Raw genomic sequence first — 25,204 nt, 5'->3', positions numbered from 1 at the left:
TTAGATGAGGGCTTCATTGGAAATTGCAAGCTTCACTATCTATGCAAGTCAACATAATTCTCAATTTCTCACAATGAAATGCTGTTCTTCAGTTTTACCCAATCATCCGATGTTTCCATGTTATACAATAAACCTCTATCAGAATGAAGAAAAGGCCTGTTTTATCATGATTTGCATGAAAAAAAAAAAAAGTCCGAGTTTATCTAAAGAGATCTGAAACACCCTAAATGGAAACTTTTCTTAAATAAAAAAGAGGGCAGCAGCTGTCTACATAAGCCTATTTTGGTGACAGAACATGTGAAAGAAGCCAGTTGAAGCTCTGACTACCAAACCTCTTTTGCAGGATAGCCCAATGGAAATGTCACACACACTGCTTTTCAATGGAGCAGGGTCACAGGCACTGAGTTAAAGCCAACACACCTGTCTTAGGCTTCAATAAGGAAAAGCAAATGAAGCCGATTACAAGGACTGCAGTTCTCACTTCTGAGCCAGAGCAGAGACAACCCACTGTGGACAGGAGTGACACTGTAGCATTTAACTACTAACACAGCACTGATCAGGCAAAATGGCCACCTACTCCCTACAAGTGCATTGTTACCAGAATGCACTGGCTGAAGGTCGAATCTGGGAGTGGTGAAAGTGTGAATGCACTACAAGATGCTGTAGCTGCTTCCTCCACCTTTCCCTGACTCAGTGTGTTTAGCTCTTGCTCAGTTTGGTGTCAAGTGGTCCTGGCAATGCCCATGGAAACACGACATCATTTTCAGACTACCTGGCTTGTGCTCATTACTCAGCCTGGTGTACTGCATGGGGGAAAAAGAACTGCACTGTAAAACTGGGATTAGGAGACAAGCGTGGCTGATAACCACAAGCAAATAAACCCCAAAGCCTGGGTGCACAAATACCCTTCCACTCTTGTATCACTGGACATACATCTTGGATTTCTCTGAATATGGAAGCACTCTGGCAGGGAAGAAAACAATACGGCCATTCTCAATATAAACAAATTACAGCCAACAGATTTTTTCCCCCAAAAGTACAATGACAACTTCGTTAGAGTGCTAGTCAGTTTGAAAAGCCAAATATGAAGAGGATGGTAAGTGATAGTGACATATTGTGGGGTGGTGACTAATTTCTAAAGATCATAAACTGAAACGACACCTATGACAGTGTTTTTGTCTCATGAGCACATTATTTAAGAGTCCATGATTAAAGGTGAAAGGAGTGACCAACAATGAGTAGTATCTTCTTCCCCTCAAAGGGAGAAACATTAACCTTTTAAAATAATTCTAAGTTCTCTGCATTTTCCATATAACATAATAATGATTTGGTTTAGCTTTCAAATATCCCATCGAAACAAGCAGGACGGAGGGGGAAGTTCACTGCCAGGGTCTGTGGGGAGGGACACCTGCTCGGGGACAGAGCTGCAGGGCGGCTGTTGGAAAGCTCCTTTCATGTGCAGGATGGTGGTCTTCTCGGCTACAGTGCAAGTGCGTGTGCATCAAATATAAAATACAAGCCTTTGATCACACAGATCAGCTTTTTAGCTTTTGTAAATCTAAAACAAAAAGGATAAATAAGGCACTGTACTTTTTAAAACAAAAACTGCGTGGTTCCAAGTTTAAAACCCAAGGAACGATCACAATATAATATATAACTTCCCTTACTCAGTCTCGGAGAAGGACTCTGCAAGTTCCCCTTCTCCACCTGAGACATATTTTCTGACATCTCAAAGGGGGGGAGTGTTCTCCACTGACTGTAACTTGAAAGGCTTGATAAGCTTATAAAAGCAGATTCAGTTAATGCAAAATAAAAAGTTACTTCTTTAGAACTAGTTTACTCTCAGCTGCTGCTCTCTGGTCATTTTGCATCCAGCCGCCTCCGTTTGCTGTGTGTAGCAGAGTCAAGCTTTGCCTTCAGCTTTCTCTTTCTCTGGGCTGCTCTGGTCTCTGGGTTTTTTGTTGAGGCTCTGGGTCGGGGCTTTCCACTGCTCTGCTTTCTGTTTGCAGCTTTCTGGGGCCTGGAGGAGGACTCACCTGTCCCCCGTTGCTTTGCAAGTTTGCTCAGTGCTTCCGAGGCAGCGGGCAGCGGAGGTCTCCTGCTTGTATTCTCTTTTTCTTTCCTGGAGGAGGGGCAGCTCTTTCCAGGGGATACTTTAGAATTCTTCACTTTATTCTCTTTCAAAGACACCTTTCTGGGCACTTGGCTGGCTCTGTCCCTTGCAGCTGGCTTCCTGGTTGGAGGGGTTTTGGTGGCTCCATCAACATGCTTCTCTCTGATGGCTCTCACTCCAGGTCCTCTGTCTCTGCTGCCCTGAGCGCTGCCGCCTTCTGTTCGCTTACGTTTATTCCGAGCTTCCGCGTTAAGCAAGATTTCAGACCCCTGCTTCCCTTTCCTTCCCTTCATTCCTTCGGTGCTCTTGGGCTTCATGGGAAACCCATCTGCATCCACTTGCAGGGCAAGCTTGGGGGACATCAGCGGGTTAATGCAAACACTCTTGCGACTCTGCTTGCTTTCCACAGCTGGACCGAATGGGCTTTCAATTTTCTCATTTCTGACCAACCGTTGCTGGGCTCTCAGTTTTCCTCGAATATTGGAATATTTTCGAAGGATCCGGGTACTAATGGGAGTAGGCGGGTTTGCTGGAGCATGGCTGTTCCTTTCTTCCTTGACATCTTCTGGGCCATCTTCAGAATGAGGGTTGAGGTTGGCATCACTGCTGTCCTCTGGATCCACTTGGTCAGGATTCTCTCGAAGTTTGGCCCAGAGCTTCTGTGTTTTCCAATTGTTCCGAGCAGGAGTAGCTCCAGGAAATTTCTTTAAGTGTTTTTTCAAGCGTTCAGCTTGCAGGGAGCTAGGATACTGGCTGGAAGGAGGGTATTTCTGAAGGGGATGCTTGACGGGCGGCACATCTCCTGGAAGTCGAGTATTGAGTTTCTTCACGATGACCAGTGAGCGGGTTTCTGTTGTCTCTAAGAACCATTTACAAATGTTAGATAATTTAAAGTTTGTCATAAACAGCGTCTGAACGGGAGAAAGCTTCTGAACCTCCAGTGAACCCTTACATTTCCGTGATCTTTTCTTGCTCTTCCAAATCTCCTTTAGTTTGTCTGACCTGTTCCTTGCTCTTGGTGTTGCCTGGACTTCTTTCTCCAACTGGATCCAGCCCTTCTGAACTTTCATGTACTGGGCATTGAAGTTGGCGATAAGTTCTTGGTTTTCCTCCTCAGCACACCACTCCATAAACTTGGGCTGGTCATCCACCACTGTCTCTGTGTCATCTTCATCTGAGGCATTTCCATTCTCGGTGGCTTCATTCTCCTTTGGCATTGGGTTTATTCGTGCAGCTTCTTGTTCTGAAGTCATTTTCATAGTATCCCAAGAGTTCAGAGAATGGGTGTGTCTCAGGTTGTAGGTTGAACAGGTCTGTCTTTTAGGCCGTGCTACCAATTTCGGTGGCTCAGCAGCATCACCATCTAAACTACTGGATGAACCAGGTGCGCTGGAAAGGGCGTCACTGTTATCACCTTTAATTGGGGCGTTTTCACTGTCTGCTTCATTCATAGTCTCCTCCATGTCCTGGGCGCAAGTAGGTTCTAGCTTCTCTGACTTTTCCAGGCCCCTCTCAGAAGGAATATTTGAAGAGGGAACATGAGCATTCCTTTCCCCTGTCTTAGATTCAACGTAGATTTCCAGTCTCTCTCCAGGCAGTGGCTGGCTTGTGGTGGCTATGGGATCCCTGCTGGACATAATCTCTCCTTCTTTTCCGTTGGTGTCTTTTGCCAGCATGTTTTTAAAAGTCTGTCTGGTGATGACCCCACTGCCTTTGCCCTCCTGCTGCTCAGCACCTCTCTCAGCGGGGCATTCACTGGCAAGTGAGTTTTCAATGTCCTCCCTAGCTGCTGAATGAGAATGGTCAGCAGGAGCACCCTCAGGTGTTGTCCTGCCTGCATGACCTTCCTTTTTAGCATGTTTTGCACTAGGAATTTTAGAAGCCTTGACCTCAGGACAATGAGAAGAATCTAAACTCTGATTTCTGAGGCGCCTTTCAGCAGAGGAAGAATCAGAAAGCTGGCTCCTTAAGCACCTGTCAGAGGCTTTGGGGAATTTTTTATTTTTTTTCTTCTTGCCCAAATTCTCTTCAGGTAAGTCAATGGTTAGATCGCCTGTATCTTTTTCTGAAGATGATTTTGCATCACTGTCCTCTGCCTTTAATGGTTCTTTACCACCTGTTGTCTCACAGTCCTCAATCTCACTGCTGAGGTCTTCACTAGCAGAAATGCTGCCTTCCCTCAGGGACGGGGTGGCATCCAATGCCTGAGTGTCTTCCATCATGGCCTCAAGACTGATGCTTTGGTCATCCTTGGCCTTCCCCAGACTTGTGGTAGGCTCCAAGACTACTGGCACACTTTGATTTTCTGAGATGAGGAGACTTTCTTCTCCACTGACCACTTCAGGGGATGGAGGCCTAGAAATATCTTCCCTCCAAATATCAGTGATGTCAGTACTGGGAATCAAGGGGCAGTCTTGCGATGCACTCGTCTCTACATCAAGCACTGGGTCTGGCTGTTGGTGTCCTTTAGGGGAAGACACTCTACTTGCTGTGGGAGCTGAAGCCACGGGGCTGCTTTCTGGTCTGTCCTCTTCAGCAGGGTGAACAGGGAGAGGACACAACAGGCTGGCAGCTGGGGTCTCTTGTGACTCAAGGGAGCAGCTTGGATCTGCTTTGTTTATCAGGCCAACCTCTGGCTCTTGAGACTCCTTTTCAGATGCAGCAGCCTGGCCTCCTTCCTCCAGCTGGGAGGTTATCTCCTGACCAGCTTCTTCAGGGCTGTCTTCTCTGGGAAGCTGGATGTCTACTGTGTGTCTAAAGGGTGAAGTTGTAAGGATCTGTGCAGGAATAACCACCGCCTCAGATGCCAGCCGTGAGCAGCTTGCTTTTTCCTGGGAGTGTACATTTCTGGCCAGTGTGCGAACAGTTGGCAGCTCACAACAGTCACCATTGAAAAAATATCCTCGAGTACTCTTCCTGGCCGTCTTCCGGGAAGACAGTACCGACCTCTGATTCTCAAAGTGGCATTCTGTTATTGGCTGACTGATATATACAACATCACACTGATTATCATAATCATTGATTCTCAACCCTGATGCCCTTTTACTTTTCCGAGCTGTCTTGATGGAGGCTGACATCATCTTGGCTCGAGAATGCCCATTAGATGCTCTGTGCCCAGCTGGCATGGGGCTTAACCAACCATCTTTGGAATGGTCAAACTGGCCCTTCTCACTGGGATGTAAATGGTAACTAATCTTATTCCTTCCTAGTGAGTGAAGATGGTTCTCTTGCTTTGGCCTTTCATCATGTTCATCTGCTTCTGAGTCCTGGTGTGAAGGTGTTTTTGAGCTACACTGTAAAGCATTCTCTTTGTCAGCAGTTCCAGGAGAATTCCCCATCAAACCTGAGTCCCAAGCCTCTTCAGATAAGGCTTTGCATGAATTTCTTTGAGAAACAACATTGCTATTGCCCTCCTCACTATGCTCAGCTGCCACTTTTACTGCATTTAAACTTTTTACTAAAGCTGAACTCTGCATATGGTCTTGGCCATCGCTGCATATTTTCACATTTGAGTCTTGCTCCTGTCCAGTGGTTTGTCCTTCCGAGCTTTTGGAGATATGGAGGGAGTTTAATGAGGAAGAAGTACATGCAGTGAGGTAACCTGACGTGGAACTCGCCATTGAACTGCCAGAGCTGGGTTTAGTGGTTGCAAGTTCAGAGGCATCTGTCTGGACAAGAGTCAAGGTATTCTTTCTTCCATCTACAGGGCTTGTCCCAGGAGGAGAGGGCTCCTTCAGGGGCTGTTCTTTCAAGAGGAGAGGGCTGTGAGAGCCTGATGAGTCTACAGAAGAATCTATAGAAGCAAAGGACTTCGTTTCAACACATACGGCATCTTTTTGTATGGTGCTTAGCTGGGCACAGGCAGCACTGCACATGGACGCATCCATTGTTGCTGAGTCGGAGGGCTGCAGGTCTTCGGCGCCTGGCTGAGATTCAGCGTACAAGTCGTTCAGAACACGAATTAATTGCTTCTGATGATGAGTGCACAGCTTGACCATAAAGTTCTCCAGTGGGGACTTCGACTGATGGTTAGAATTTACTGCTATTGTCTCTGTTGAGTTCTCACTAGACAGACAAAAAGAAACAATAAATTAACAGGGTGATTTGCACTATGGAATTCATCAGATGTTATTCACATTGTACACAGAGTGGTAGCCTATATACTTATGATTCAATTTAGAGTATTTCTATAAAATATAAGGCCAGCTTACTATAGCTTCAACTTTAATGACAAAATACTTCATACTATTTAGAACTTTTATCTTGAGAAAAGGAATATTGAAATTTTTTTCCTCAAAATACAAAATTTTGGCCCCACTATTAAAACTTATTGATCAACATTTACAGGGTGAGTATCCTTAATTCAAAGACCTGAAATCTGAAATATGTCAAAGTTTCGTTCTTTCTCAGCATTGACATGATGCCACAAGTAGAAAATTCCACATCATGGCACTTTGTTTCATGTGCAAAAATATTAACAATATTTTATAATGCCACCTTCAAGCTCTATGTATAAAATGTGTACAAAACATAATGGCAATTTATGCTTAGTCTTGGTTCCAGCCCCAAAATATCTTGTATGTATACTAAGTAACTCAAAACCTAAAAATAATGCTAAATCCCAAACACTTCTGGTCTCCATGCATTTTGAATGTGAGATATTCAACTTATATTTCTGATTTATACATGGGTATTCTTGTTAAACAATTACTGGTTGTAAGTCTACAACACTTGCAAGTATTCAGACACACTGTAATACAAATCCTGACTTAGAGGTCTTACAGAATGGGAAGTTTCTGGATGGCTTCTCAGTACGAATAATGAGCTGCATTTACACTACTTCCAGAAGTGACGCAGTAATCCTTCAGCCCCTTTCCCAGAGCTCAGAGGGACAGAAATCAACAATTCTACATTTCAGATGTAACAAAAGCTGTATTTGAAATCTGATAAGCAAGTCCTGACTTGCAGTCTCTAAATGAGGAAACATACAGGAACACGCACTGTCAACATAAGGCAGCAGCAGAACGATGGCTTCACCAAGCCCCACTCGTTATACTCTGTCAGACCTAGACCTTCAATCTATACTCATCCACAAGAAACCTCTACATGAAAGAACCCCTTTCACACATTTTCCTAAGCTATCCAGGTTATCCAGGGATAAACCCTTCAAACCCAACCAGAAGTGTGGGGCTGCCAAAAAGGATGATACCAGATTCAAGATAGGCTGAAGGTAGTCCATTTGGAAGGCCTGGATACAGCTGACTGTGCTTCTATCTGGCTTTCCGCAAGCCCTTGCAGTTGGAGTGCCCTGAATTTCCTGGATGATAGTTCCTCATAGGGAAAGCTGACATCAGAGGCAGAAGCTTTCCCTGCTACATATGCCAAAACACCAGCTCCTGGTGCAGATTTTGAAATTCATTATGTGTATTTGTAACATTTTGAAAAATAATATTTTACACAAAGTAAACTCACGTGTAATTCCATTTTGCCACGAAATTTTGGAATTACATGAATAAGTATTTCACAGCATCATGGTAAAAGTAAGCATGAAGGCACTGTCTCCCAATCAAAGTACACTAAAGAAACATAATTAGGACTCAATGAACCCTAATTTTGAACAATGTAATACAGAATTTGGATGCCGTAAAACAGCAGCATCAGAGATGCTGATATAGGCTATACCAATCTGAAAAGAGCCATTTAGAATAATGGTTTGATAGAGCTCAGATGGGAGAGATTAAACTTGCAAATGATATGTGGTAATGTAATAAGCTAAGCTTCCACTGGCAGTGCAGGCATTCCTGTGCCCTGCATCTGTCACTTCTGATCCAGGTCACTGTTTATGGCCTGGGAAAGCAGTAGAGAAGGTCATCCAAGCGGGAGACCTGGAGGAAGCTCCTAGCTCCTAGTTTAAGATCATCTGAGCTCCAACCGTTGAGGCCATTTGGGGAGTAAGCAAGGGGATGGAAAATCTATTTCTGTCTCTTCTTTCTGTAAATTTGCCTTTCTAACAAAAATACAAATAAATCTTGCAAAAAAAAAAAAAAAAAAAAAAAACCTGGCAGGTGACACCAACAAAAGCTCATGTGTACCTTTTCCTAGTAATAAAAGCTTCAGGAACAATGTATTGGTGAAACGTAGATCCGGTCACAGAGCTGGTAAGGTTTACCCTTGGCCAACTCAAAACTGTTCTCAACTGGAATGACTGTTATCCTTTTTTTGAAATCCTGCACCAGAGTGAACTGTAGAATACACTGGAAATTATATGAGTGTTGTATATTTACAATGTGAGCACTATCTTTTACTGCTTGTCTTGTCAGAATCTTAGCTTCCCAAGCAGATACAAGCTACTTGAAGATAGATAAGGAGCAGGTTTTAGGTCTTTCCATTTTACTCTAGCAAAAAGAGGGCAGGGAAGGGGGCATCATGAATGTTTCCTGGGCAGCATCACAGAATCAGAAAGCAACACCAGCAACAAAGCTGGATGTCAGTGGCTTGTCTTCTACACATGATCTGATGAATTTTGTTTTGTACTTGCAGAATCTTCAAAGATTCTGAATCTGAGATGTCTGGGAGGCAATTTAGCCACAGGCATGAACCCATCAGTGACTTCCTTGGAGGTGAGCATCTTTGCCTGAATATTAATCTTTGTCCAGGAGCCATTAAATGGCTTTGTTCTAATAGCTAACTTTACAATTAGTATCTACTATTAAAAAAAAGAATAAAATCACTTTTGGCTACATTTCTAAATTACCCAGCATTCCACCTTGTCCGATTTGTTCCTAAAATTTTTGTCAACAGGATCAAGTTCAGATGAATTTTAGTTTTCTAGAATTTTAATATTTTTAAAAAGTAATCTCAGTTTCCTAAAGTTTACTTGTATTTTTATGTCAAAACAAAATGAGCATTAGTTATTTTTCCCTAAGTTTTAGATGGCAAGTGTTTTAGCCTTGTTTCTAGTTACCAAATTCTACCTTAGCCTTGGGTCTTGAATAAAGCCTAACTATAGCACATGCCTTAATTCAGAATATTCTTAGTCAGCTGGTAGCTAGCAGACTACCCAGACAGCATGCGTTTTCTGCTTTGTACCATGACGCCAACTTGACCCAAAGGGAAGCAGTATGTTGTAGTTTAGCGATAACTGTCTGTATCATATACTACGTCCTTCACATGAGTCTTTATGAGAACAAGAATTCATTACAGAAGGTGATATCACTTGAGTTCAGGTTTCCGTTGCTTAAATAGATTATGTAATTATTAAGTGAAAGACTCGTACATCACCACTGCAGCAGAGTAAGATTACAGGGATAGTTAGATGGGAGGACAAGGGGGAACTTGACTGAGTCAGTTTTATCTCCTTGATGAAAAATGGCTTGCATGACCTTGACCACTTTTTCTGTCCTCAGTTCAATGCCTAATTCTGGAGGGTGTGGTAAGAGGAAAAGATAATATTCATAAAAACTTTAAAAGGCATAGTTTCAGAATGATGTGTTGTTTCACAATCAGATCTTTAATGATTTACTTAATGATGTTTTTTCTAGATCAGAGGTTAGACACAGCTGAACTAGCCTACTTGCTCAATAATGTAGTACTTAAAATTCCTGAAGGAAAGCATTCCTGTGGTTAACAAAAATGGTGGATGGTCAATGCTCATGACATTTCAGGATGAAAGATCAATCAGGAAGAGATACAGAAGCAGATGAACTGACAAGTTTAAGTATCAGGAATTTCAGAGTGATGGATTCAGTGGTCTCTCCATGACTGTCTGATGGGCAAATGCGACACCACTGACAAACAAAATACATTCTTATTGACAGAAAAAAGGCCAATAGTGACAGTGAATGACATCTGGATGGAAGCTAATCCAAGCAGCAGAAAAAGGAAGTTCCAGGAAAATAAGGTGAGAAAAAGCCTTACACAGAGGCTACAGTTATAGGAGTTATTTTTAAAAATTAACTTATCTGTTTAAATAAGACATAATAATGAACCCCTTAAGATACTGAGTTCCCTAGTTATGCTCCCCAATTCTTCACTTATAGTCCTATGAGCACATAAAGCGTAAGTATATTGAAATGCCTGATTAATTTTGCAGGGAAGTTCTTGCTCTAACACTGGGAAATGCATCTGTCTGTGGCTATTTTTACATCTGTATGCCATTCACACTCAGACACAGAGCTATTCCAAGGGTTACGACAAACCTTTATACACACTACAGAAGGCAGGTATGGAATGTGGGATTTTTTTTTCTTAAGAAAGCTACATATAGCCAATTTTATTTTTCCCATGGAACTGAACATTGAAAGGGGCAGGCAGAAATGACATTTCTCAGACTAGAAAGTGATCTCTTCAAATCAGTTTAATACCTGTTTCACAAGGGACTGAGATAGAAATTACCTACATTTAGATTTGGATAGAATTTAGATAGGAAAAAACATCGACAAAATGAGGGCTGGGAAAGAATTATCCCTTCTAGGATGACCGAATCATGGAGGACTGGTTACCCCACCCCTGTACGAGTCCCAGCCTCAGTGAGTCCCAACTGACAATGGCAGCATCACTTCTTCAGATTCTTAATGAACTACTAATGTAAAGCAAGGGGCACACAATCTCTTTGAAAGGGCTTCCACAGTTTACCATGTTTTAACTAAATTACCAAACACAGGTTTCAAAAGCCTATGAACTGGGGAGGAAAGGCATTTCTAATGGAGACAAATAGACAAGAGGCACTCACTTGCTAGTTCTTCTGTATTTTAGGGCTGAATTTCTGTGATAAAACATTATTCCAAGTAGGTTCCTAAATATGACATATGTATTTTCCACTTTAATCAAATTTGTTAAACTACAATAAAAATATAGCTAAGGAGATTCTCGGAGTACAATGAGATTCTCATGCTGTTTTACAGGATGTCACTTCAGAGGCAAATGTAGCTACAAGCCAAAACATAATCAGAACATTATTCGGAGAGCAGAAGCGAGAAGGTAACAGCTAACTAGACACGATAGCTCAACCCTTTAGTTCCTCTCCAGAAGTATAATGGCCTTACCGGACAGATAGTTCTCATCACCTCCGTGTCTCCCCAGAATAAAATACACACATTAGCTTCATTTTCAAAGTTCTAATCAACGTAGTTTCTTTTCCACTTTGACTTTTTCATCCTCCTACCCTTTGAATGAAACTAACGCCTGTCATGTACTCTGAATCTTATTTTCAATTATTGAGCACTTGTAAAGAACCTGAGGTGCTACTAAATTATTTCATGCACAGAATCTCACTTAAGGCTCACAGCAAATCTATGACTATGTAAGTACAAGCCCCTTTGATAGGTTAAGCAAGTTAGAAAGATCCAACAACTTAAGATCAGGTAGTAAGCTACTAAAGCTGAAATTACTTTGTATTAACAAAACTGATATTCTAAAATTAGTGTTGTAACTGCACAGAGCTTCTGACCCTGAGTTTCCCTTCCCATTGTTTACACCACAGTTGTTAAAAATAAAAGGGCTGGGATTTGTTTTAAAATAAGGCCCATTAGCCCGGCAGCGTGGCCTAGCGGCTAAAATCCCATATGGGCGCCAGTTCTAATCCCGGCAGCTCCACTTCCCATCCAACTCCCTGCTTGTGGCCTGGGAAAGCAATCGAGGACGGCCCAAGGCTTTGGGACCCTGCACCCACGTGGGAGACCTGGAGGAGGTTCCAGGTTCCCGGCATCGGATTGGCGCGCACCGGCCCGCTGCGGCTCACTTGGGGAGTGAATCATCGGATGGAAGATCTTCCTCTCTGTCTCTCCTCTGTGTATATCTGACTTTGTAATAAAATAAATAAATCTTTTAAAAAAAAATAAGGCCCATTAGATTTTCTCTCAAACTTGGGACATTTCCATTTTGTGCTCTATTTTTATTTGCTTTAAGACGGGTTCCCCAAACTTAGCTAATGCTAAAGCTTTATACGCAATTTATTTACTGCTAATTTCATGACTTCATTCTTCTCCTAAAAAATGTTAAGTTTGTTCAAGAATCAAACTAAATTGAGATTTAATTAGCTAAAACTATATCCAGGAGCCAGCATTGTGGCATAGTGGATGGAGTCACCATCTGGGATGCTGACCATCCGTAAGGGCATCAGTTCATATTTTAGCTGCTCCACTTCCAATCCAGCTGCTGGATAAAGGCCAGGAAAAGCAGCACAAGATGGGCCAAATGACTGAGCCCTTGCTAATCATTTGGGAAACAAAGATGAAGCTCCCGGCTTCAGCCTGGCCCAGGGCTTGCCATTGCAGCTATCAATGGACCAAACCAGAGCACTGAAGAAGTGTCTCTCCATCTCTAACTTCTAACATCTGAATCTAAAGGAAAATTATTATGAAGAGAAATTCCTCTTTGTGATTCTGGGTTGAGTGCTCATTTTAGCAGCACACATACTGGAATAATTCTGGTTTGAATGAAGACTACCAAAGTGGCATAGAGCTAAGTATAAATGGTTTGGATTCATCATATTACAGGCAACTCACTGAGTGAGGACAAACAAGTCCATTAATGTCCCCAAGCTCCACAGTTTTTCACCTAAAAAGATTTAAATGGTATTAATATTGCTTAATCAATGCATTAGTCAAACTTGTGGCAACAGTGTGAATAAGCTTAACACCATTTGAATGATACATCAGAAAATAGTAAGTCACATGCTACATAACCACAGTTTAAATCTTGTAAAACATTTAGAAAATATACAGGTCCAAAACTCACTCCCTTTAACTGATTCTAGCGTATAAATGAGACATCTCTATTTGTAAAAGGCCAATATAAAGGATAGTTTTGCCTACTTCCGCATCTAGCTGAACTCTTCCAAAGTCTTGGTAGATACTCAACATTTTTTGAGAATCTTTTTCACTAATCTCTTAAATAACATTTGCTTGCTTCAGTTTTAATACTCATAATCCCATATTCACCTAAAACAAGTTTAACAGTCTAAAGTGAAGGTTATGTATAAGATGGTGTTTGGAGGTTTACCTTTTGAAAGCAAATGACAAAGACACAAAATATTAACAAGGACTGCTATCTACTATATTACCAATTAAATACTTCCTATTAAAAAGGGATCATTCATTTCAGCTACAAAACCCAACATCATGGCCTGGTGTCGTGGTATAATGGATAATAACAACCATTCATATCCATATGGGTGCGGCTGGAGTCCTGGCTGCTCCACCTTAGATCTAACTCTATCCTAATGACTCGCAGAGAGTAGAAAAATGGATGAAGTACTTAGGCCACTACATCCACATGGGAAACCTCAAGGAAGCTCCTGGCATGGGTATGGCACAGCCTTAACCAGTGTGGTCATTTGGAGAGTGAACCAGCAGATGGAAGACAGCTTATTCTCTCTGCTTCTCTCTTAAATAAATAAATAAATCTTAAACAAAAAAACACCCCAAATCTTCAATAGTGAATGTTTTTACACTTGAAATATCTACTACGAGAAATTCAGTTTGGGGTTTGGGAAGATGAATAAGAAATCCATAGTTCAGGGTCTAACACAAAACAATCAGGTCTACTTTTTTCATTCAATCGCTCTTTGGGCTCCTCCTGTTCTCTCACATGTTTTCTCTAACTCCCAACACTGTTGCAACAGACAGGCTCCTGAACTAACTAATCCCCTCTCAGGAGAACAAGAAAGTAAAGATTTTGTTTTTAAAAAAGTCCTTTTTAAAAAAACACAACCAAAACCAAAGAGCTAAGTATCAACTGACAAACAGGATTACTACACTAAAACATTTTATGAGATGTTCAACTGTAAAAGTTTGCTCATTATCTGCCCTGGTCCCCACCCCCACCAAAAGAAAAAGTTCCCTCCCAAGGATCAGAACTACAATAAATGACTGGCAATGTTACGTTTGTACTTAATGTCTAAAGAAATGAGCTGGGCCCAACGCAGTAGCCCAGTGGCTAAAAGTCCTTGCATTGCATGTGCTGCCAGGATCCACATGGGCACTTATTCGTATCCTGACCACTCCACTTCCCTTCCAGCTCCCTGTTTGTGGCCTGGGAAAGTAGTAAAGAACAACCCAGTCTTGGGACCCTGCATCTGCATGGATGACCTGGGGAGCCTCTTGGCTCTTGGCTTTGGCTCAGCTCAGCTCAGCTCTGGCCATTGTGGCCACCTGGGGAGTGAACCAGTGGATGGAAGAGCTTCCTTTCTGTAAATCTGACTTACCAATATAAAAATACGTATTTTTTAAAAAAGACCACATATTCATTAAAAAAAGGGGAGGAGGGAATGAACTAACCAAAAACATTATTGTTTTTGACTAGCAATTCCAGCATATCATTTTATTCTATGAAAATTACAAAAAATTAAGTCCACCCAGAAAAAGTTATTATGAAAACACCAACCCATCTTATTTGGCTAAGAAGTTTTAAGTTAGAACAAGCCAATGAAAACTGAGGTAGTCTAGAAAGATATGAGATACAAGACACTGTCACATCTGAATATTACAGCAGCTAAATAGGAGATTTCAGGTATGAAGAATTAATCCTAATTAATCACAAATTCCGATAACCAACTGCTTTCACAGTATACTCTTAACCAGTGTGATTTTAAAGCACTAAAGCCTTAGGAAGTAGAAACCAAGCTTTCAAAATAGTTTTTCACAACAAAATTTATTAGAAGAATAGTGGTTTTGAAAAGTCTAGCATCCAGTGAGAACTACCATACACAACATTACATCTGGGAATGTTTCTCCAAAATGTCATGGTCAAATAATACAATTGAACCATTAAATCTTACACATGCATGAAAGAACTAGTGTTTCTGACATACAATGCCAAAAAAGGGGGGGAGGGGAGAAGCACATGGATTAAAATTTTAAGTACTCATCACATACATTAAGACACAGCTTTAGTCCAGTCAAAAATCAGAACTGCATTAAAAAAAATTTATGTAGTGCAATCAAACAAAAAAAAACTTAATTTGTGATCATAAGTGCTCTACTACATAAACATTGATCATAGCAAGGAACAAAAAGTTCAAATCACACAGTACAAAAAAATCTGTAAATAAATATAAACTACAGTACAAGAGAAATATTAAATTATACAATCCTGTCAAACTGTAAACAGTATATTGAAATGAGGTCCATAAGAGTAAAGGGGGTTCCTGTTTTGTTGCCTGACACTTTAACTTCTAGAGATCTGAAAGATGCCATTTCCCGTATCTTCAAAAGCTATGGGTTTTATATATGGAGAGAATTTATTTTAGATGTAAGATATCAAATACCAAAGCAGATGAATAATTTTTTTTAACCATGGACAGTACTGCAGAAAACAAGAGATTTTTAAGAGACAAGTCTAACACTAAAGATGTGAAGGACTAAAATACTGAAATTAGAACTTCACATCAAAAGAAGCTTGTCATTGGAAACTTCAAGGATACAAAATAGACAAAATTGATGATACGCAAATCTGGAGCTCTGCTAATTTTGACATTTTACATACTCATGTTACTACACCAACTTTGGCAGAATCACTACTGATAAACTCAAAGCACTTGTGGCCCAATGGTTTCATCACAGTGGCCAGTGCACAGAATTTTTTAGACATTGCATAAATTAGAATGTAGAGGTCAGACACCCAAGGACCAGTGCTTGAATTTAGCAGTAGTCATGGTGAAGAAGCAAGAGCCACATCAAGGAGGAACTGCATCTGTTTTATATTTCCAGAAGCAGCTAGGAATGTCTTTTGTTTAAATTGTGCTGGCTATTAGTGGCATTGAAAAGTAATTTTAACTGTGTATATGTGCTGGCTATTTATTTATACACATTGAACAAAAATACACTGTTAACAGGAACCCCCATATTATCTGCTCAGTAGTAATAACTGAATATATAGAATGCCACTATAAGAGTGTGAGGCACCGTGTGCTGGAGAGTAATATGCAGCTTTAAAATCTGTTTGGCTGAGTTATACCTGGATACCTGAACTGAGTTTTTAAGTTGACATTCATCAAAGATGTGCTACCAGCACGTCAAAATAAAAACAAACAGAAGAATACAAGTCACTGTTAGGTTTAAGAATAGCATCAAAGTACCTGAATTGAGTGAGTAGAGTGTGTAAACTGTCCCTGAGGGTTTTTAAACAGTGTGTACAAGTTGGATTCCTAAGAACATTAGTTTTATTTAGCAGTGTGGATTGATAAAACACCAAGGTCTGACAGTTTAAAGTGGAGGTTGTAAAGGAATTATATGCAAACACTCCGAAAGTATAGTTTATACAGTTGTTTTCCCCCAAAGCAGCAACGATGTGCTGTATACATCCCATCAGAACAAGCAACATGTGGAAGTTACTGATAAAGGTTTCTATCTTAAGTCTCGTTTCTGACAGCACAGCATATCAATATCCAATTACTATATCTTTCCTAGATCAGAATGTAACTAATTTCAACTAGCAATATAGGATTAAACTTTTAATCAAACACTTTGCTATTACATACTAAAATCCCTTAAACTTACTAATGCTGGTAATACTAATCTAGCTAATTATCCCCCCACCCATTTTAGAAATATACCCTTCCACAACTTAAAAACATTAAGATCCATTTTCAGTCCTCTGATGTAAAAAGCATGTCAGTGAATTAATATTAAAAATTTACACAGTAAAAAGGCTTGAATTTCAGCCAAAGATTCTAAATACTGCTCATTCCCTGAAGACTTAAAAGGGGAGAGAATCCCTACCCATTTTCCTAGTGATTTATTTTTTCTAAAATGATCTGACACAATTTCCAATTTTGGGAAATTAATTTCCCCTCAACTTCTCTCAAATTCCAAATTCTTAAGCCTGAAATGCTTAATGAAATGGGGAAAATGAGGCAATCACTTGGAATTGATAGAAAGGTACAAAATGTCACTGTCTTTTTTAAAATAAGAATTATTTATATAAATGTGATCTGACCCCATATTATGTAGTATGTCTTTCATTTTTAAATAATCATCCTAAAACTTACAGTACCTAAGACTTTGAAGATAAATTAAGACTTTAGTGTTGTAACAGAAAAAGTGCTGATTTATCCCTTTTCTAGTACTTTAAATATTTTGGACAAGTGCTTTTCTAGTGATAATAAAGTTAACTATATACCCTTCCACCAAGCAGAAAATAAAAACACCTGGATGAAAGAAACGACTTTTAGGAGTGTAGCACCAGGTATCTACCAAAAAACAGGAACTGTTTCAGTCATTCTGAGGGGGTATAAATATTCTAAACGGAAATTTTATTTGGCTACTGACTGTTAAAAATCCCTGCTCTACTGTCAGTGTCCTGTGTCCAACTATCCCCAACCCGTTCCCCACCCCGGCTCCTTTCACACTATCCACTGAGAATCTAATCTCTAAAGAGATTATTTTAAAATTTTATGTTTTCAGGACATACCTGAGAAAGGGTGCAATTATGCAGAACAAGGGACCCAAGACTGCACTAATACTGGTTATAGGTTCATAAATTTTTTTCCCCAAGACAAATCCTAAAAAGCTTAAGAGGTATGGATCTTCAGATATATCCTACTGCCTTTTTTTTTTTTTTTTGGTATGCGTGTAGGGTCATTTCCAGTGTTGAAAAGATCAAAGATCACCTTGAGCCTGTTCACCGAAAGCTCAAGGTGGAGTAAAAAGTTCATTTCCACATTCAAACAGTAAAGATTAAGTCTCATGACAATATTTGCTACATCCAATAAATCTATAATTAACTAAAAGTGCTTGCTTTCCACCTTTAATGATACAGTTCTAAATGAATTGGAAACCTTAAAATTACCCCCCCATAAACTGCTCTATAGTTATTCAAATCAACAATAATTAGCCTTGATTCTCACTTTCAAACAATTTAAAAGATTTCTATCAAATGAAACTGGCCCAACTTTACCACATTCTATATTGACTCATTTTTAGTATTATAGGGCAGAATTTTTAATGTCTTCTGAAAAGTCTACATATGTTCCCCTTCTACTTTCCACCACTTTCCCCTAATCTCCATTATAACACTTAGGGGACACAGCGAGTATTTCGCTCCAGCACTAGTGTCCACTTTTTAGAAAGGTGACAGAGTATATTTTGGGAATCAAAGAGCAATGCAGAATTATTTCATCTATTTTCTCTTCTGTCTGAATGCTCAGAAACCTTCCTCAAGTCTCAAGGACAGAATTAATCCAAAATCAGCTAACAAGAGTGTGGAGATCTCTATTCCTTGTATTACAATTACTTTTTTTCTGCTTTTCAGATTTTGAAAGCAATTAGATTCAAAACAACAACAATAACAACAGCAACACCACCAACAAAAAACTCCCTAAGTAGTTTAACAGTCCCCAAATGGGCTATTTGGCCAAAGCCATCAAGTTTTTACAATAGTGGCCTGATAATGGTATTAATGGAGACCTAATTCTGATGGAAAGGTAACAGGAAAACAATCTCATAAAAGCCAAAATTTAGCCTATAACTTTCAGTATTTCCTATAAAACATTAAGTGGAGCAATTCAATCACCAATGACAGTAACCTGAATATAAGCAAGAGTTATCTACATGAATACCGCATCTGGCATTTGGTTAAAGAAAATTATAAGAGCAAAAATATGTGGTCTCAAAATGAAATTTACAAGGATAACAGCTGTTAAAGTAAATGACATCAACCTGCCATGTATCTTCTGCAACTAAACAATTTTAGCTTCTGACAAGCAAATTCAAGTTTTACTATTATGAGTCAATGAAATGAATCACAAAGGCTTAGAAGCCAAGCCTGGCACCATGTGCTTACTTGGGGTAGGGGGAGACACGTAGCTCATTAGCAGCTCAGTTTGCTATGTACTGCCTAATGACAGAAGGTAGTTAACATTACGGGCCTTAACAGGTAGTCATTTTTAGTGTAATTTACAGGTTCTCTCCAGAAAATTGGGAACTCAACATCTCATTGTGCCTTTTATTGTTTTCCTATCTGATCCCATGCAGTTCATGTTATAAAATGCTGGGAAATAAAAATGCCAATTGGTTGAGGTAATGGTTTATATATAAGATAATCAGAGTTTTAAAAGCACTTCAATATTGTAAAGTAAAAGTGTACCAAATAAAGCTAATACATACTTCCCACTTGTTGAGTTTGCTCACCAGAACTGAACAGTAATTAACTTCACATAAGGACCCCTATTATCACACAAAGCCTTACTCATATTCATGATCCGCTGCAGCAAAGGTTTATCAAGCAACATCTAAACTTCAGAATAACAACAAACTTAATATTAAAAAGTATTATACACAAATATAAATTATTTTTCCTGAAAGAGAGACCTTGTCCTTCATGGTATTTGGGGAACAGAAAGAAGTGTACAGCTCATCACAAACCTAATTCAGAGTCACCTGTAAGTCTTCTGAACAATTAATGTGACCCAATGCACTAGGTGTCAGGTCTGAACACCGTGCTGTCTCAGAGAAGAGAAAGCCAATGATAAAATAACCAATTACACATCCTTCCACAGAACTAGTGTTTTTTCTTTCACAGTGTCGTATCTTATCTACTCTAAAATATCAATGCTCTCATTTAAAATCCAACAATTTAATCAAATTACCCAGTATTAGAGTTTGGGTAATCTGATATTTGAGTAATGTCATCATTTTCTAAATAGAAAAATGTGATGAAAATAGGCTTCTGTGACAAAGACAGTTGTGAACTACACTTTTGCATACCATAAAAATGATCAACTGCTGTCCAGGCCATGCAAAACTCTGATTAGCAGAAATTAAGCATGCGAATAGACCAATCTTCATTTACACACATATGAGAAAGGCCCCAAACTAGAATATCTACACTGAAAGTGCCAAGACAGAACAGCGGCAAATCAAGAGAGAAATAAAATATTAAGGGATTGCTGCGGCACCAAGACTGCCAACCAGCCAGGTGATGAGCCACCTCTGAGAAGTACGTGGTATAATGGAACTCTGAACACAAAATTTAACATTAAAAGTGCACCTGAATATTACAAACTAACTTTACAACCCTACAATAAGGTAAAATATATATCTTTTGAAATATTCAGCAGCTTTTTGTTTTTTTTTTTTAAGTTTTTTTTTTTTGAGAGGCTCATGAAATTTTAAAAGGGACCACTATCTAATTTCAACCATGCTTCACAAAACAATGGCTATTTTATATTGCAGTTACGAATGTAATGCAATTAGTGCTTTAAAATAATCTACACTCAAAAAAAGACAAAAGAGACCTTTGGGGAGAAAATGCTTATTTAAAAGCTTCCTGGAAAAGAAAATTTACCTGAATATCAAGTCATGACAGATCTCAAGTGTAATGTTTTAAAAGCTTCACAGACATGAATATTACAATCTTCAGGTCTCAGGACTTTAAATCTGAGAGAGTTTAGAGTTTGGTTTGTTTTTTAAATTCACTTTCTAACCAAAACAAATAATAAGTACTCAAATTTTTACTATTTACAACTCTCAGCCTACAATCTGAAATGACACAATACAAGTTCTCTTATTTAAACTGCAGCATTAAAGGGTAGGCACACCATTCTTCTGCTGCTCGATTGTCATCCACTGAAACACACATAGAAAATATTTATGTTAGTAAAATGCTCACTCCAGATACACTACAATGACAAAATTTACATAACTCAACTCATACATCACTTATATAGACTACCACATAGTATTAAACCTCTTTGAACAGTAAAACTACACAAGTTAAACTTTTAGGGCCAGATTTTTAAATGGGCCTTTAATGATATCTTTCTGAGAGGGGACAAAGCAAGCACAAATTAATTTCTCAAAAGATTTCTTTGCAGCAATTTTGGGCTACCTAATAACCCAAATATATCATGCAGAAAAACATGATGGTTGTAATCAATTACGTGCTGACAAACTCTTGAGTGTGGAACAAAGGAGAAATTCCTTCATGAGCTTAGTCTTTTGCTTTCAGCAAATATTCTACACCTTCCTTTAACTGCAGATGAAAACCCTACATTTCATAATGTATTTTTATTGCAACTTCCAGCTAGGCTAGAACATACTGCAGAGTCATGTATTGCTACTTAATTAAAGTAGCTTTTTCTGCTGAGACTTAGAAAGCAAAGAAGAAACAGGCTCAGCCACTCACTTATTAAACTTCTACACAAAATAACCAAAAGAAGAACCCATACCCAGGCTATGTCAAGAATGAGCAGTGCATGTATTTTAATAACAGCAATGGTGTGCCTAACCTTTGAACACATAGGTTGCTGAGGGCAAACTATCCTTAATCTAATTAACTGCTCAAAAGTTTCCAGGCAATCATCTATGCCTTGGAAATAACTAGACCTACTTCTCCTGAAACCATTTAATTGCCCATCTGAAATCATCACCTTGATCTAATCAATGCTCTGGATCTGAAATTACTGTAACACAATTTTTCCAGTGATTTTTGTATGTTTTTGATTAAACATATAGAGGGGGCCTGACTACCTTTCTCAGCAAATTAGAGTATATGATGTACATGGTATGAATTTTGTTTTTGCACAAATAACAGTTTTAATCTGGTTACAATGCAGAATCATATCTTATGAGCTTTACTTATCAATTATTGTTACAAAAACCCTAGAAAATAAACTTTCCAAACTTAATTACTGTTATTTGAAAAGCCCATCTCAGAAAAAACATGTTTTTAAGGAGTGCTTATTCAAACATGATGTAAAAGGTCCTGAAATGTGTGTGAACTACACACACACACACACACACACACACACACACACACAGCTTAAAAAAAGCCCACAGAAAACAGAAAAAGGAGTAGGATGCCAAAAAAAAATTCAAATAACCAAAACTAAATAAAAACAAAAGTAACCTCTCCCATCCTTGTATCAGTATTTCGATTAGTTATAAAAACAAACTCCACTAAGTATAACTCCTAATCAAATTATCGTTAAAATTGATATGCAGCCTAAATCTTATCAAGTCATTTGGATTTGTGTTTTTTTTACTGTAATTATAAACACAGATCTCTCTTTAATGCAGATACTGGGAAGATGACTGAAGATGAGAAACCTAAGCATTATTTTTTGTAGTATCATACTTTTTTACACGCATTTCTGTCCCTATTTCTCCCATTCCCAACACATTCTGAAGAACAAAGTAGTTGCTGCAAGAATATAGAGCATGACCAATTCTGTAAAAGGACCGAATATAAAGAAACTTAGTTTGCAAAAACGAGGCATCCTCCATGGTTTTATGTACTGTACCCTGACTGCTCCTGAGTAAGAAGGGAGCTCGTCCTCCGTGAGATAAGGCTACATCCTCACTTGTTGGTGAGACCAATCTCTACACTTTGAAAATCCCAAATGAAATTACAGCAAAGGTAGTGTCTGAAGTAATTAACTGAAGTATTTTTGAAGGTAGTGTGTGCACATTTTCCAACTCCTTCCCCTCTGGGTGAGCACTAAACAGACTAATCTATTAAGTGAATTTAATAGTGAGAAAAAATTATAAAATATAATTATAAGTGACCCAAATTTTTCATCAGCATTGAATAATGAAATTTTTTAAATTCAAAGGCTCATTGTTCTTCTTAGCTTTTTCTTTAGCTTAATCCTTCAATTAGCTGAATTGTAGAAGAAAAAAAAATTACAGTTTTTAAAATGGCTTTCCAATTTCCAATGATAAAGCTCCCAGTATGGCAAAGGCGGTTTCTAAAAGGGGGCTTTTTTCCCTCTTCTTCTTCTTTTTTAAATAAAGGCAAATATAACTTAAAAAAAAGAAAAGAAAAGCATGCAGGCTCTATAGGCAAGGAGTCCACTTTCATGTATCTGTTCTCTGTGAGGTAACTAAATTCTCTTTTGTAGAGAAACATGCAAAAGGCCAAACAATATTCCGAGCCATACTGCACAAGAAATTTTAAATTACCTAACATTCAGAATGCACCATTCACTTCTGCATACACAAGTTAATGCAAATTCTGCAAACAAGTGTCACAGTAAATGAAGTTAGGTGCAAACAATGGTAGCTGGACAACGATGCAGTAGTGCTCACCCAATTTGTACAGTAATTGGCACTCTACAGAATTCCTACTCATTTTTTGATTCATTTGCACTTTGTGCTGCCTCTCCCTGGGGATCTAATTCAATCTTTACAGAAACATCTGGCCCCTCCGACCTCATTAATTTCATCTTTTTCTTTGGAGGGTTTTTCAAAGTGCCCAGCCTCTCCTTTACTTTGTACTCCAGTGTACTGTGGGGAATCCCATAAATACTCTGAGCTTTGGAAACACTCATTTTTCCACTCATAACCACTGAGATCGCTTCCTCCAGTATCTCACTGTTGTACTGTCTGTAGCGCCCTCTTTTCTTCCGAGGCTGCTTGGAGCCAGGGTCTCCTTCTTGATCCGATGTGGGATATGGCTGTCCAGAGGTAGACTGCTCAGCATCTGAGCCCCAAGAATCAGGTCCAGCATCTAACATGCTTTTTCTATTTTGTTTTGGAAGAATAGCCCTTAATTTTTTACTTAGCGCGCTCTCCGTTTGTGAACCCATTACCAAAGAGCTATAACTGTACTGATCACCAGTGCGAGATTCCCAAGAAAGATCCATTCCTCGAACTTGTGGTATCTTTAAGTCTACAGGAGATGAATGGCTCACATCCTTTTTTCCATCTTGTTTTGCTTGAAGTGCCATTTTTGGAAAGGCAGAGTTTTCTGCAAGAAAAGGAAGGTCACTGATGTTGCCGAGTGCACCATTTCCCCTGAACTTCATGCGACTGAGGTTGAACTCATAATGTGGTTTTGCCCAAGAGGCTTCCCTGGATAATATTAAATGTTGTCCATGATTCTGTAATCCAGATGGCCCAAGGCTGGCAGCTGTGGACAATTGGTTTCTGCTCAGTAGTTCTTCACTAATCTGCAGGGATCGAGCCAGTGGAACTTTGAGTGATGTGGAGTGTCCAAAACCTTCCCTGGTTGCATCCTGTAAGCTTCTTGGAGGTACCCCATCACCACTGCGAAGTCCGTCTGGGTGGTACTGGCTGGGTCTCCCAGGTCGCCTAATTGGATGGAAGGAAACTGATGTGAGCAGGACTTGCACAGGTAGGGAGGGGTGGGTGAGGGGACCACTCCTTTATTAGAAGGCCTTGCTTGGGTAACATCACTTTGTGTTTTTTTTTTTATTTTTCTCTAAAAATTAAAAAAAATGGTCTCAGCAGGAAGCTTTAAAACTTGTTCACAAAAAGAAAACGAAAAAAAAAGAAAAAAAAGGAAAAAAAGGAAAAAATAAAGAAAAAAGGAAAAAAACAACAACCCAGGAGCTTTTTGGGCAAAGAAAAATTAAACCTGTTGGCTGGTCTCTGGTTGGGTTCACAAATTTTCGGAGAAAAAGTTTCGCGCAACTGTTTGAAAATAGCACTTTAATTATTAATTACAAAGTAATCATCAGTCTCCATAGATCTACACAGAATCGTGTTACCAATGTGACGTTACCACTAAACAAGTACAGCAATAAAAGAGTAAATCAAATTATTTATTTTAATAAAGTATATTTAATGTTCGTTACAGCTAGCCATAAAACTGGAACTATTTACATTGCTGGAACCCACAGATGACTGCTCATTCATTCCCACAAACAAGTTGATACTCTTCATCAAAAATCAAACAATTCCAAATAACATCTCTTATTTTTCTTGGAAAAAACACACATATGGCAACCAGCTCCCCAAAGGAGTGGGGGGAAAAAAGAACCAAAGACACGCTGTATTGTAACTTACCATATTTCTTCATTTTAAAGAAACTATGAGTTGTAGGCACATAAGTACTGTTATTTTCTATTTGAAATAATTCAAGCTTTAAAAAACTACCCTTTATTTTCCCCAATATTTTGTTCTTTAAGTTCTACTCAAGGTAATTTCTTCTTGAAATAGCAAACACCTCTTGAAATTTCGAGTGAACAGCTTTGAAATGATGTTTTAAAATGTCAACAACCTGCACCAAGTTCAATACATAAAGTTTTCAATTTTCATAGTAGGGAAAGATTATCAATATTAAGATTGGTGACTAACAAAGCATGCCCAAGGGAGAATGACTGTATCAGCTAGGTGAAAAAGTAGG

The 25,204-nt window shown here is 39.1% G+C and overlaps 1 protein-coding gene across 6 annotated transcripts in view; it reads right to left on the bottom strand.

Moving 5' to 3' along the window:
• Positions 1-25,204, bottom strand: part of LCOR (ligand dependent nuclear receptor corepressor) — a 93,511-nt gene continuing 68,307 nt past the window's right edge. For 5 of the 6 annotated variants that reach the window (XM_058671630.1, XM_058671632.1, XM_058671634.1 and 2 more), the window contains one exon: positions 1-6,178. In XM_058671630.1, the coding sequence (XP_058527613.1) occupies positions 1,861-6,178 (4,318 nt within the window). In that variant the 3' untranslated portion in view covers positions 1-1,860. Of the gene's footprint in view, positions 6,179-21,401; positions 24,148-25,204 lie in introns of those variants that run through there. The other variant, XM_058671635.1, reaches the window with a different exon arrangement.

This window comes from Ochotona princeps, chromosome 13, assembly GCF_030435755.1.
Source record: "Ochotona princeps isolate mOchPri1 chromosome 13, mOchPri1.hap1, whole genome shotgun sequence".
Lineage (NCBI taxonomy): Eukaryota > Metazoa > Chordata > Mammalia > Lagomorpha > Ochotonidae > Ochotona > Ochotona princeps.
The sequence above is the reverse complement of the archived record's forward strand: the minus strand, read 5'-3'. Positions and strand labels throughout refer to the sequence as shown.